Source organism: Lolium rigidum, chromosome 6 (assembly GCF_022539505.1).
Source record: "Lolium rigidum isolate FL_2022 chromosome 6, APGP_CSIRO_Lrig_0.1, whole genome shotgun sequence".
NCBI lineage: Eukaryota > Viridiplantae > Streptophyta > Magnoliopsida > Poales > Poaceae > Lolium > Lolium rigidum.
The window spans coordinates 129,882,302-129,895,506 of record NC_061513.1 but is presented as its reverse complement, the minus strand read 5'-3'; the positions used below and the strand labels follow the sequence as shown (position 1 = coordinate 129,895,506).

The following is a 13,205-nucleotide window of genomic DNA, read 5'->3' as shown; positions in this document are numbered from 1 at the left end:
TGCTTGGGGGACTAAAAAGATCATGCTCATCAAAACCAGCTTCCCCAAGCTTAGAATTTTCCATATCATTAGCAACAATGGTGTTCAAAGTGTTCATACTAATATGTTCCATGGGTTTTTTAATTTTCGGATCAAACCATCCATGTCTTAAATCAGGAAATAGAGTAAAAAGCTCATTGTTGTCCATTATGCCTTACTAGTGTAAACAAGAAACAAAAAGTTGCAATTGCAGGATCTAAAGGAAATAGCTTTGAGTACTTACGGCGCCGGAAAATAGCTTAGTAGCCGGGATCCGGAGTGTGAGTACCTTTTACCTTTCCTCCCCAAGCAACGGCGCCGGAAAATAGCTTGATGTCTACTTCCCCTCCTTTTCTCGTAGACAGTGTTGGGCCTCCAAGAGCAGAGGTTTGTAGAATAGCAGCAAGTTTTCCCTTAAGTGGATCACCCAAGGTTTATCGAACTCAGGGAGGAAGAGGTCAAAGATATCCCTCTCATGCAACCCTGCAACCACAAAACAAGAAGTCTCTTGTGTCCCCAACACACCAAATAGGTGCACTAGTTCGGCGAAGAGATAGTGAAATACAAGTGGTATGAATATATATGAGCAGTAGCAACGGTGCCAGAAAATAGCTTGTCTGGCGTGTAGTTGATGGTGGTAGTATTGCAGCAGATAGTAACACGATGAAACAATGAACAAGCAGTAGTAACGCAGCAGTATTTAGGAACAAGGCCTAGGGATTAGACTTTCACTAGTGGACACTCTCAACATTGATCACATAACAGAATAAATAAATGCATACTCTACACTCTTGTTGGATGATGAACACATTGCGTAGGATTACACGAACCCTCAATGCCGGAGTTAACAAGCTCCACAATTCAATGTTCATATTTAAGTAACCTTAGAGTGTAAGATAGATCAATTCGACTAAACCAAGTACTAACATAGCATGCACACTGTCACCTTCATGCATATGTAGGAGGAATAGATCACATCAATACGATCATAGCAATAGTTAACTTCGCAATCTACAAGAGATCATGATCATAGCATAAACCAAGTACTAACACGGATGCACACACTCGTCACCATTACACCGTGTAGGAGGAATAAAACTACTTTAATAACATTGCTAGAGTAGCACATAGATAAATTGTGATACAAATACATTGCAATCATAAAGAGATATAAATAAGCACTTCACTATGCCATTCATAACGGTGAATAAGTATTCTGTGAAATATAGCCTAAGAGACCCACACGGTGCACACACTTGTCACCTTTACACACGTGGGACAAGGAGTCTCCGGAGATCACATAAGTAAAATTCACTTGACTAGCATAACGACATCTAGATTACAAGCATCATCATATGAATCTCAATCATGTAAGGCAGCTCATGAGATTATTGTATTGAAGTACATGGGAGAGAGATGAACCACATAGCTACCGGTACAGCCCCGAGCCTCGATGGAGAACTACTCCCTCCTCATGGGAGCAGCAGCGGTGATGAAGATGGCGGTGGAGATGGCAGCGGTGTCGATGGAGAAGCCTTCCGGGGCACTTCCCCGTTCCGGCGGCGTGCCGGAACGGAGACTCCTGTCCCCCGGATCTTGGCCTCGCGATGGCGGCGGCTCCGGAAGGTTTACGTGGGTTTCGTCGAACGTATCGGGGTTTTCGCGACGGAGGCTTTAAATAGGCGAAGAGGCGGCGCCGAGAGGGTCGAAGGGGTGCCCACACCATAGGGTGGCGCGGGCCCCTCGGCCGCGCCGGCCTAAGGTTTGGTGGGCTCGTGCCCCCTCCCCGGTGGCTCTCGGGTGTTCCGGATGCTTCCGGGCAAAATAGGAACCCGGGCATTGATTTCGTCCAATTCCGAGAATATTTCGTTAATAGGATTTCTGAAACCAAAAACAGCAGAAAACGAGAACTGGCACTTCGGCATCTTGTTAATAGGTTAGTTCCAGAAAATGCACGAATATGACATAAAGTGTGCATAAAACATGTAGATAACATCAATAATGTGGCATGGAACACAAGAAATTATCGATACGTCGGAGACGTATCAGAGGCCAATGCGACTCCTGGAGTAGCCTAGGCCGCCCAACTGATATGCGGTCCCAGCTCCATACGGAAAGTAGGAGCAAGCATCCACCAATACCGCCGCTCCCAGTCCTGCTCCCAGTCCTGCGACAAGCTTCGTCCAACTGCGCACATAAGACATTTGGTTAGTACTTTGTCTAGCACACTACTATAGGAAAAAGTAGTACATAGAACAAATCATCACCTGCCGGTAGAGGTAGGCAAGTGCCGCTGTTCCCCAACTCCACCGGCGATCCAACACCGTAAGCGCCTTCAGCCAACACCAATGGGCCAGCTTCCCCCCACTGTCAGGAAAGAGAGTCCTCGAAATCATGTACCATAAGTACACTCGGGTGTACGTCCTCCGAGTGTCCTCGTTGGCCCCTTCCGGGAATTGTCCAAAGTTAGTCCTGATCCAAGAGAAAGACGCGCCGACGGGAGCTCTCTCCTTTGGATTTTCTGGCGCCGCAGGAGCCCTACCAATAAGCGCCTCCATCTGCTAGCGCCACCCATCAGAAGCTGTGTTCATACACAGTGGCTCACCCTGAATAGGTAGTCCAAGGATCAAGGAAACATCCTGGAGAGTAGGGGCCATCTCGCCGGCCCTCAAGTGGAAGGTGTGAGTCTCCGGCCTCCACCGGTCGACAAGGGCGGTGAGTGCCGAGGGGTTCATGTTCGGCCCCCCACGGCTTACAAGGGATATGAACGGCATAAGACCGGTAGGCTGGATGAACTCCGTGTACCTCTCGTCATACGGTATATCCATCTGTGCCATGGTAACGAATCTTCAAAGGGTGAAGATCCGTTGTCCTCTCGCGTCATATGAACAGCCCGGTGCTCCCCGTCGTACTCTTCATCCAGGAGCCACACCAACCTACATGTTTACACAAATACACCATATTATGAGCAACACATACATGAAAATATATCCAAATAAGCCATCACAAATACATCAAATACATACATATACATTCATATCTAGGGATAGAACAGCATATGAGTTATGCCTACACATACACATTCAACAAATTTGATGCCTAGGGTTCATCCACAAATCTAGGTCCTCCACACACATACACCCATTTCAACACATACATAGCCATTTCAAACATCTTTGGTTCAAACACAAACAACATTTCAACACATACATACATAGGATTTCAACACATACATGTAAAATTTCATATCTAGGGTTCCAACAAATCTTTGGTTCAAACACATATACTACAATGTAGATTCCACCAACATTAATTTCCATATCAATGGTTCATTTCCAAATCCACCAACATAAATTTCTATGTCTAGGGTTCATATCCAAATCCACCAACACTAGTGAATGAATCGGAGGAATTCGAAGGGGAATACCTTGAGGAATGGAGGAGGAAGGAGTTGGCCGGATAGATCTGACGAATCCTTGGTCGATTTGGTGGGGGGGGGGGGGCGAAGGGGAGGGGGGCGGCGGCGGCGGTTGGGGAGGAGAAACAGAGAGGAAGGAAGAGAAGTGGCTGGGTCGGGCTGGGGGCGGGCGCGGGCGCCACACTTAAGTGGATGTGTGGCTCCCGTGGCATCGGCGCCACACATGCTAGTGTGGCGCCCGTGGTGTCGGCGCCACACGTAGAGGCTCGCCAAAACGGCTAAGTCCCAGACGTCCGGAGCCCCTGGATATTTTCGACCCAAAAGTTGATATAAGTTGGCGTGTGTGGCGCCGTTGGGAGGGGCGCCACACATGCTACCACGTCGGATCGGCAGACCAGCTCAGCGTCGAGGGCGCCACGTCGGCTGGGCGAGTGGCGCCGGCAGGAGGGGCGCCACACTGGTTTGTGTGGCGCCGATGAGAGGGGCGCCACACAAAAGGGTTAGATTAGTGAAATAGTTTCGCCGGAGGGTCAGTCTGTGCTTTTCTTTAACTTTTGGGTTATTTTTGTGCAAATCGCCGATCCACGCTTTCGGACCAACTTCGCCGCAGGCCTCATGCCGCTTTCTGCTCGACACGCGTCGCGTTAAACCGGTAGTACGTGACGGCCGGACAATCACGGAAGGACGGCACGGTACAATACGTCACAGTTGATTATGCCTTTAAAAATAGATTTAAGCCATTATTCAATAATGCCTCAAAAAACGGAAGATGCCTCTAAAAACAATTAAAGGCTAATTTTATACGTGAATTCAAATTTACATTATTCTATCGTTTGCACCATGCAATACAAGTTAAAGAACTAGATCGCCGACCCCATTCCCCTCCCCCCGCCCACCCGAGCCGCGTCGCCCCCATTGTTTCCCTCCGCTCTCCCTCCCCTCCTTCCCGGAGGTGCTGCCGGTCGGAAGCCATGACGTCAGTGAAGGGGACGGTGGGGATTTCGGCCCCGGAGGTGCTGCCGGTCGGAAGCCACGACGTCGGTGAAGGGGACGGTGGGGATTTCGGCCCTTCCGCTCATATGTCGCTACAGGGAGGGAGGTCGCTGCGTGGGGCTCGGCGTTGCTAAGGTCGTCACTCCGCGGCTTCCTCCTGGCCTTGCACGTCTCTCTAGGACGGAGCCTTCCCGGGATCTGTCGAGGCTAGGGTGGTTGCTGATCTGGGAGATGGTGTTGGTAACAATGTTGCAAACAACAACAATGACGAAAATTCAGAAGAAAACAATGCCTAGCCTATTTGTATCATTTTACATTTGGGTAATTTTACATTTGATTCAACAAGTATTTTGTCATTTAATAGGTGACAAAAATTTATGTAATAAATCTAAATAATTTAAACTTATTTATATGTTTTCTTATGATTTTATATGAATTAGATTGAGTTAAAGACAAAATGCCAAATAACTCACTACGGGAACCCGCCGAGGGGCCGACGGCCGGCGGCCGTCGGCACAGCCTGCGTCGCCGTCGGCCCACGCCTGTGCCGACGGCAACCGTCGGCACCTTGCCGTCGGCACAATGTACATGGAAAACCATAGGTTGGGCTTACTTTACCATAAAATAGGCTCCCTTTTAGCCGTACCAGGAGTTTCCACATACAGATCCTGGATTTTCACCAAGTGCTGGCCCATGTCTGCGAAAATCGTCAACGCCGGGTACATGCAAGGTTAGCCAAACCCTACATCACACTTGTGCACATATGCTAGGGACATATGCAAGTTTTAAGCGGTTCCGACGCTCCGCTGATCTGTATCTTCGGAAACCCTAGGGCGGGGACCCCGCAGATCTACCCCTATAGCTTTCTCCGTGTGACGGAGTAACAATGGATTTTTTTATTTGCTTTGGTTTGTTTAGGACATATGTACATGGTAACCATAGATTGGGCTTACTTTACCATAAAGTAGGCTCCCTTTTAGCCGTACCAGGAGTTTGCACATACAGATCCTGGATTTTACCCCTACAGTCTATAATCTGCCTGAGTTTTGGGACCATTCCCACCCTTCGATGCTCGATTTCTGACGACACACAATAATGATACACTTAAGAACTTGAGACCCACACACGTTACAAAGCACTTAAATAACTAGACCCACACACAAACCAAAGCAGTTAAAAAACTAGACCACACACAAACCAAAGCACTTAAAGAACTACACCCACACACGAAGCAAAGCACTTAAAAACTACACTACTCACACACAAACCAAAACACTTAAAAAACTAAACCCACACACGAACAAAGCACTTAACACTGGGTCGACACATGACCCGTTAGACACACGAACTCGACACACACACATACTAATCAGTTCTCGAAATCTTCGTCCTCGCTAGGGGTGTCCTCTGAAGCGGTACTTGAGAGGTTCCACAACCACCGTTCATCATTTCCCTCCCATGTCGACGCCTCTCCTTTGGCGTACTCCGCGTCATATTCGGCCCTCCTCTGCCGCTTTCCCGCCCTCCTCTCTCTCCTGTACGCCTGCTTCTCCTTCCAGAATGCGCGCGTGGCCGCGACGTCTCCGGGATGGTCTCTGCGCCACTGTGCCATGAACTGCTCGTCCGCCTTGGTGGTATCAATCCGCCGCTGGCCATCTCTGAACCGCTGCGCTTCACCCTCTGAGCGAAGTAGCGGCTCAGTAGAGAGACTCTCGGATTCCGTCAGGGACCTGACCTCCGGGAAGTTCAATTCGTGGCGCGACCGGCCAAACCTCCAAGCCGCAACGTCGTATGCGCGGGCAGCAGCCTCCTTCGTGTAGAAAGTGCCGAGCCACACACGCACACCACCGGCGGTGATTTCGGACGCGAAATGGCCCGCAACCCGCTGGCGAACGCCGATGAAGCCCGTGTTGCTACGGCGACGAGGAGCCATCTCGACGGCAGCTGAGCTCAGAGGATTCTGTGGTGTTTTTTGGATGAGAGAGTTGATGAGGAGAGAAATGTTGCTGGTGATGTTAGTGTGGAGAAGATATGGCTATATATATAGGACGACGACGGCTGAAACGGCGGGAAAACTTGGCGGGAGAAAATGGGCACGAGAAGAATGGCGGGAGGGATGGAGCGGGGAAAAATGGCGGGAATGTTGGAGGAAAAATTGGCGGGAAGCTGTGCCGACGGCCTGGCCGTCGGCCTACATAAGAAATGGCGCGAGAAGAATGGCGGGGAAAAGGGCGGGAAGAAGGAAAAAGGGCGGGGAAGCTGTGCCGATGGCCTGGCCGTCGGCCCACATCACGCCGTTTGCCACCTGGTGACGCCGTTGTCGGTGGCTGTCGGTGGCCCCACCATCTGTCCATGTGCCGATGGCTAGGTTACGTGCCGTCGGCACAGACTGGGTTTGTGCCGACGGCTAAGGTGTGCCGACGGCGGCCATCGGCTCTAGGGTTTCTGTGCCGATGGCCAGGCTGTGCCGACGGCCAATTTACTGGGCTGACGGCGAGTGAGGCTGTGCCAACGGCCGCCGTCGGCACAGATGGTCGGTACAGAAACCCTACGCGGCTGCGGCGCTGGTCGGTACAGGTTTCGCCCTGGGCGGCGCTGCCTTGGCTGGACGGTTGGGCGGCACGTACGGCTTCTTTTTACTTCCTTTCGCTACCAGGCGTAGGTCCGCGGCATTCCCACTCTGGATGGAGGCTGTGTTCTTGCCGCGCCATTAATTAAGTGTAGACGTGTAGTGGAGCCTGGGGTAGACGGTGAAGGCTGACGCCGATGCCCCGTCCTCGCCTGTTTCGTGGCCCAGGAGCCGACGCGATCCGCCTCCAGTCGAGTCGACCTGGGTTGGAATTGTTTTTTGTAACGGGATAAACCACACGCGAAATCGAATCTCTGGTTTCGCCGCGACACGAAACGGTCATTCGCAGAGGGTTTGTCTAGTCTGCTGCTTCATAAAGAGAATTTGGGGGTGCTACATGGGGTTCGAAATGGCCTATCTGGGCCACCTATTTCCCATCTCTTGTTCCCAGATGATAGCATCTTTTTTGCACGGAGTGATTTCAGGAGTGTTGAGGCACTAAAGGAGACCTTGCTTAATTACTGCGAAGGTTCAGGACAGAGGATTAACTTGGAGAAATCTTCAATTTTCTTTGGCCTTCGTTGTGGTGATCAAGTCAAAGAGGATGTGATGCAGCGGTTGGGTGTCAACAATGAATCCTTACAAGACACTTATTTGGGTTCTTTCACTCTTCTGGCGCCAATTCCTGAAGGCGCGACCGTGGATTTTCTCCTCCAAGATGATCACGGTGCATGGGACGTAGATGTGGTACGTGCTGTTTTTGAAGAGGATGTGGCTAACCAGGTGTTGCAGATTCCAATCAGCCGTCGTGTTGGGAGGATTTTATGTCATGGCCCCACACTAAGTTTGGAGATTACACAGTCCGTTCTGCTTACAACTTGGCAAGATCAGAAAAATTCTTTTTGGATCGCAGTATGCAGGGAGGAGGTGCAAGCTCCATTACAGAGAATGATGCCCAATTATGGAAGAAGCTTTGGGCAATTAGGGCACCGGGGAAAATGAAGATAAATCTTTGGCGCTTTGCGCATGATTGCCTTCCCACGGGTGCTTAGCTCTGCCGGCGTCATATTCCAGCTAATAGTGGTTGCATTTACTGTAACCGGGAGGAAACCGCAGCTCATGCATTTCTTTTGTGTGTTCACGCAAATGAGGTCTGGAGTGAGATCAAGTCTGCATGCAATATTCATCTCCATAGGAGCTTCTTCACTAGCACCAAGACCTGGCTCCACGAGTTTCTTGCAAGATCATCGGAAAAAGAATGCATGGTTCTGGCCGTGGTTTTCTGGCATATTTGGACTGCTCGCAATGGGGTGCGTAATGGTGAACTGATGAAATATCCTCACTGCATTGCGGAACAATCCAAGGCTTATGTTGATATGATAGAGCAACATCTTTTCTCTCCGTCTCCTTCTAATAGGCGTGAAACCATTCCTACTTCATCTCGATGGTCTCCGCCGCCTGAAGGTACGGTTCTTATAAATGTTGACTATTCATTCCTTCTCATCGGATGGGTATTGGCGTCGTGATCCGAGACCACACTGGTGACATAGATGTTAAGTGGTGGGAATATCCATAAAGGAGCACGAAAAAAATGAATCCTTTTGTAGCTCATCATTTATTGGCAAAAATAGAAAAGGTCCTCGCACCCAACTTTACTTCCGACAGCGGAATAGAAGTACGCACGCAACCCAAACAAGGGGGGATTCGACCTCTTAGAGTGCCTGCTTGGCTGCATGCAGCCAGCTGCTGAATGAGGTCACGATGCCTGAACTAGCTGAAGCGCTGGCTCTTCGCCGCGCGGTTGCCCTAGCTGGAGAGGAGGGTTTCAACAAGGTGATGGTTGTTTCAGACTGCCTGTCTCTGGTCCAGCGGCTCAGGTCGCCAGCACATGATCGCAGCTTCGTGGGTGTGGTGTGCCAGGACATCAAGTTTCTTGGTTCAGGCTTCACCACATTTTCGATTAATCATGTCTCTCGTCATAGTAATGAATCGGCACATACTCTTGCTCGTTCGGCTGAGCATTTTGTTTCTTACTTAGTCAGAAACTTTGCCCCGGAATGTATCCGGAGAACTCTATGTAATGTTGTTGTTTGATTAATAAAGTGCCGTGATCTCAAAAAAGAAACGGTCATTCGCGGGGTTTTCTTTCCTCTGTCGTGGTTTCACGGACAAGTCGCAAGTGACGTTGTCGCCCTGCATTCGTCTCCTCTAGCACACCTTCAAATGCCCGACCTTTAAAACTCCAAAAATACAGTTTCGCAACAAAAACAAATAACTCTGAAAATACAGTGCGAGTTTTTCAGTCTAAAATTACCTCTGCCAGAAACCTCAATTCCAACTTGTATATTTTTTCTCAAAGAAAAAAAAAACACAGTCGTGGCGAAATTCAACATTTCAACGATGATCACAGTTCATGCATTTAGTGTTGCAACTTACCGCTAACCTATACTAAAATAATCATCTAAAAGTCGCTAACCCTGGCTACCAAAATGTGCCCCCCCGTGAAGCTCTGCAACTTCCGGCGCAAGTGAAGGGCGGCGGTGGCTCGCGAACTCTGTTGGTATAGCGGCGGGCGTCGCACTTCCTCACAACCTCGAGCGAACATGGCGCTTGTACGCCTCGTCGGAGAGTGCCACCCGACCAGAATTCCACATCACAGAGGAACTGCCACGGCGGCGCCCAGGCCCGATTGAGCGGTGCCTCGGCATAATCGCATAACGGAGGTGCCAGATCTAGAGATGGGGGAGGCTGATTTGGTCGCCGACGGAAGATTGAACAACATATGAGCGGAGGAGGCGAGGGTAAAACCAATGGTTCTCAACACGCAATCCCCCCTTCGACTGGTACATACAATTGCTCGGGGAGTTGGGGTTGTATTTTTCGGTGGCGTATCAAGTATTTATAGGGTGACAAAAAGCAGGCATAACCACATAGCTATGTCGTACTCTTTCGTTTTTAATTAGTTCGCGTCCTGAGTTTAGTTAAGGTTAAATTTTGCAAAGTTTAACCTAAAATAGAAGAAAAAATATTAATATCCACAACATCAAATGCATATAATATAAAAATATATTTTATGAGAATTTTACTACTCCATGTTATTAATGTTATACTCCCTCCGTTCCTATATATAAGCCATGTAGTTTTTTGAGAAAAAATCCAGAATATAAGGTTTATTGCGTTGCCCTACTTGTATGGACAATATTTTGAAGATTTAATTAGGTTTACTTATCTTATGCAAAGTCCTCTATTAGCGGAGGGAGATTTAATTACTTACGGTTAACCCTAGCTAAACATGGTGTAATTTTTCCTAAATATACGTTTTTTAATTTCCGTGTCAGAAACTATATGGCTTATATTTAGAACCGGAGGGAGTATTATTAATGCTAATATTCGTTTCTAATTATATACAGGATCGAAATAACAAGATTTAACTTTGACTGAACGTATAACGCAAAGTAATCATAAAACTACTCGCTGTAAAGAAACACATTTCTTTCCGATTGGTTGGAAGTGTAAAATAAGGCGTGCTGTTTTGTCCAAACACGCGCATAAAGCCACCAAGAACACACTTGTCAGTACGGGTCCAGAACAGGGCAGGAACGAAGGCGAAATTACTATCAGAAGAACGGGACAGCAAAATATGTGGAGAACTGAACTTTTCTATTGCATTGATTGGATTATTACAGGGTATCTCAAATGATAGCACATCTCTGTCTGAGCTCGAACAGACTTTGTTCTGACGATCAGTGGAACGATCATCGGCTAGGATATCTCCACCGAAAGGCGGCCGGTCCTCAGCTTCCAGTTGTTCGTCACTCGAAAGGCCACCGACGACAGCTACGCCTTCAGCTGGCACCGCCGCGAATCCGATCGCTTTGCCTGACTCCTTGGTCGCTGGCGAATCGCGAGCCTCGTCGCACGGCTCGCCGCCGAGAACATCGATCCAGCCTTCGTTGGAGTCCCAGTCCGGCAAGGCCGAGACGGAGCACGCCAATGACTTTATCCTCTCGGACGCGTTCACCGAAATCTCCTCCTCCTCATCGGCTTCCTCGTCGGATTCCGATTCCCAGAATGCGGCGTCCAGCGTGCTCTTGGGCGACACCCACCGCCTGGCCTTGGCCTCGCCGGGTTGCAATGCCAGGAACGGATGCTCCAGGAGCTCAGCCGCCGTGGCCCGCTCGCCGGTGTTTCTGGCGAAGCACGCGGTCAGGAAGTTCTTGGCTTCTGGAGACAGCCACGCCGGCACCTCCGGCACGGCGTCCGTGTACCCGATCCGGTGGACAGCGGCGAGGACGTTGTCGACGTCGCTCCACGGGGCGCGCCCAGTGGCCATCTCGACGATCGTGCACCCGAGAGCCCACACGTCGGCAGCTGGCCCCTGCTCATCCCCTCGGGCCACCTCCGGCGCCATGAACGCAGGCGTGCCCCCGATCGGCCGATCAGAGTCTACCATCCTCGCGCATCCGAAATCCGCGATCTTGGCGTGCCCGTCGGCGCCGATCACTATGTTCCTTGACTTGATGTCCCCGTGCACGACTGACTCGCCGTGGATGTACGCGAGCCCGCGCAGGACGTCCGCGGCGTAGGCGCGGATGGCGTGCTCCTCCAGGCGCCCCCCGTTCCTCGCGACCTCGTCGGCGAGCGAGCCACCAGGGGCGAACTCGAGGAAGAGGTGGTACGAGCCGTCGTCGCGCTGGGCGCCGCCGAGGCAGCGCACGACGTCGGGCGAGGAGAGCCCGGACATGATCCCCTGCTCCCGGCTCAGCATCGCCGCGTCGGCCGCAGCGGCGGCGGATTTGACAGCGAACAGCTCCCCCGAGGCGCCGTCGGCCGCCAGCGACACCACGGCCCCCGACGCGCCGCAGCCGAGCGTGCGAAGCTGCGTCCATTGCCCGCTGACTGCGATCGCCATTGCTCTTTTGTGTGCTTGTCTGTGCGGCTGGTTGCTTGCCTGCTGCTCTGCGTATTCGGTTCGGTGGTTGCTTGATCTTCTTGTTCCTTTTGTTTGTTGTGAAGTTGGTTCTGTGGTTGCGCGCGTTTATATATACAACATCCATGGAGGAGGGGAATGGGGAAGGAGAAGACGACTTGGAGCTAATTGGGTGAGGTATTAGATTAGGGCGAAGGTGTTTGGTGTGTGTCAAAGCTCAACTTGGCGAGGCAGAAAGAGAGCGTGGGCTCTGCGTTCTCGCCACGCGCGGCAATTTGACATTGTGTGGGTGGGAACGCGCGGCTCATGCTGCCAATCGGGAGGATCTTCTCTCCTCGCCGCCAATGAATCTCCGAGTTCTATTTCTGTGGCGCAGCATCAATACTACATGGCCTCTGTTTCAGCGTGTTTTTCAGAGACCTGAGAACGAGGAGCACGAGACTATCTTCATTGGAGGGCTAGAAAAACTAACTCTGTGCTAGATTATTAGGCAATTTATGTGTGAGTTTAATTACCGAAATCAACATTACAGATGCACAAGCATACTTAACCATACACATCAGACTAAGCACATGCATCAGATCTGAACATGGAACAAGTAGCAGTGCAAGGTAGGAGAGGAAAAGCACGTACATCGCGACCGGGAAGGTCGCACCAGCAGCACCACCACCACCATGGGTATTGTTGATGTTGCCCATGGTGTAGTCGGATCTGTCGATGAAGCAGCCGGGTCGTCGAAGAAGAAGACGAACAGTAGCGAGCAGTCGCGCCGAGACGCTCCTCAAAAACCTTATCGCCCGTCTCCCGGTGCAGGATCTCAACGGACGGAGTTTCGGAGGCCTGCTCTCCCGGACGGCTGTGCACGCAGTCGCCGGGATGGGGAAGACTAGAGAGTAGCGCAGCAAAAGGAACTTCGCGAGAGAGAGGAACTAGAGAGTTCTGAGAACTGTGTGTTTCTCTAGATCTGATCTGTCTCCTTGTATAGCCTGGGAAGCCGACCCGACCGCGTTGACACGCGTAGGAAGCCAGGGACACGCGACGAACATGCACATGCAGGTTGACACGTACCCAACACAGTTGGTGCACCAAGCAAAAAGTTTAGGCTTCCTTGAGTGTGTCTCGAACTCGAGTCACGAAACGCGACATGCGTGCGTGCGTGACGAGGCGAGGCGGGGCGGGGCGGGGCGGGGCGGGGCGGGCGGAGGAGGAGGAGTGCGCGAGGGCTCTTTCTATTCCCACTCACTTGGAATGACTAGAACAGCAGTCCTTATATACCA

The 13,205-nt window shown here is 50.8% G+C and overlaps 1 protein-coding gene across 1 annotated transcript; it reads right to left on the bottom strand.

The window, feature by feature from the left end:
• Positions 1-10,001: 10,001 nt before the first annotated feature.
• LOC124663282 (mitogen-activated protein kinase kinase kinase 17-like) lies at positions 10,002-11,987 on the bottom strand. The gene is made up of 2 exons (XM_047201007.1): positions 10,578-11,987; positions 10,002-10,006 (listed from the first exon to the last, which is right to left on the bottom strand). The coding sequence occupies exons 1-2, from the start codon at positions 11,908-11,910 to the stop codon at positions 10,002-10,004; spliced, it is 1,338 nt and encodes a 445-aa protein (XP_047056963.1). The 5' UTR covers positions 11,911-11,987.
• Positions 11,988-13,205: the final 1,218 nt, after the last annotated feature.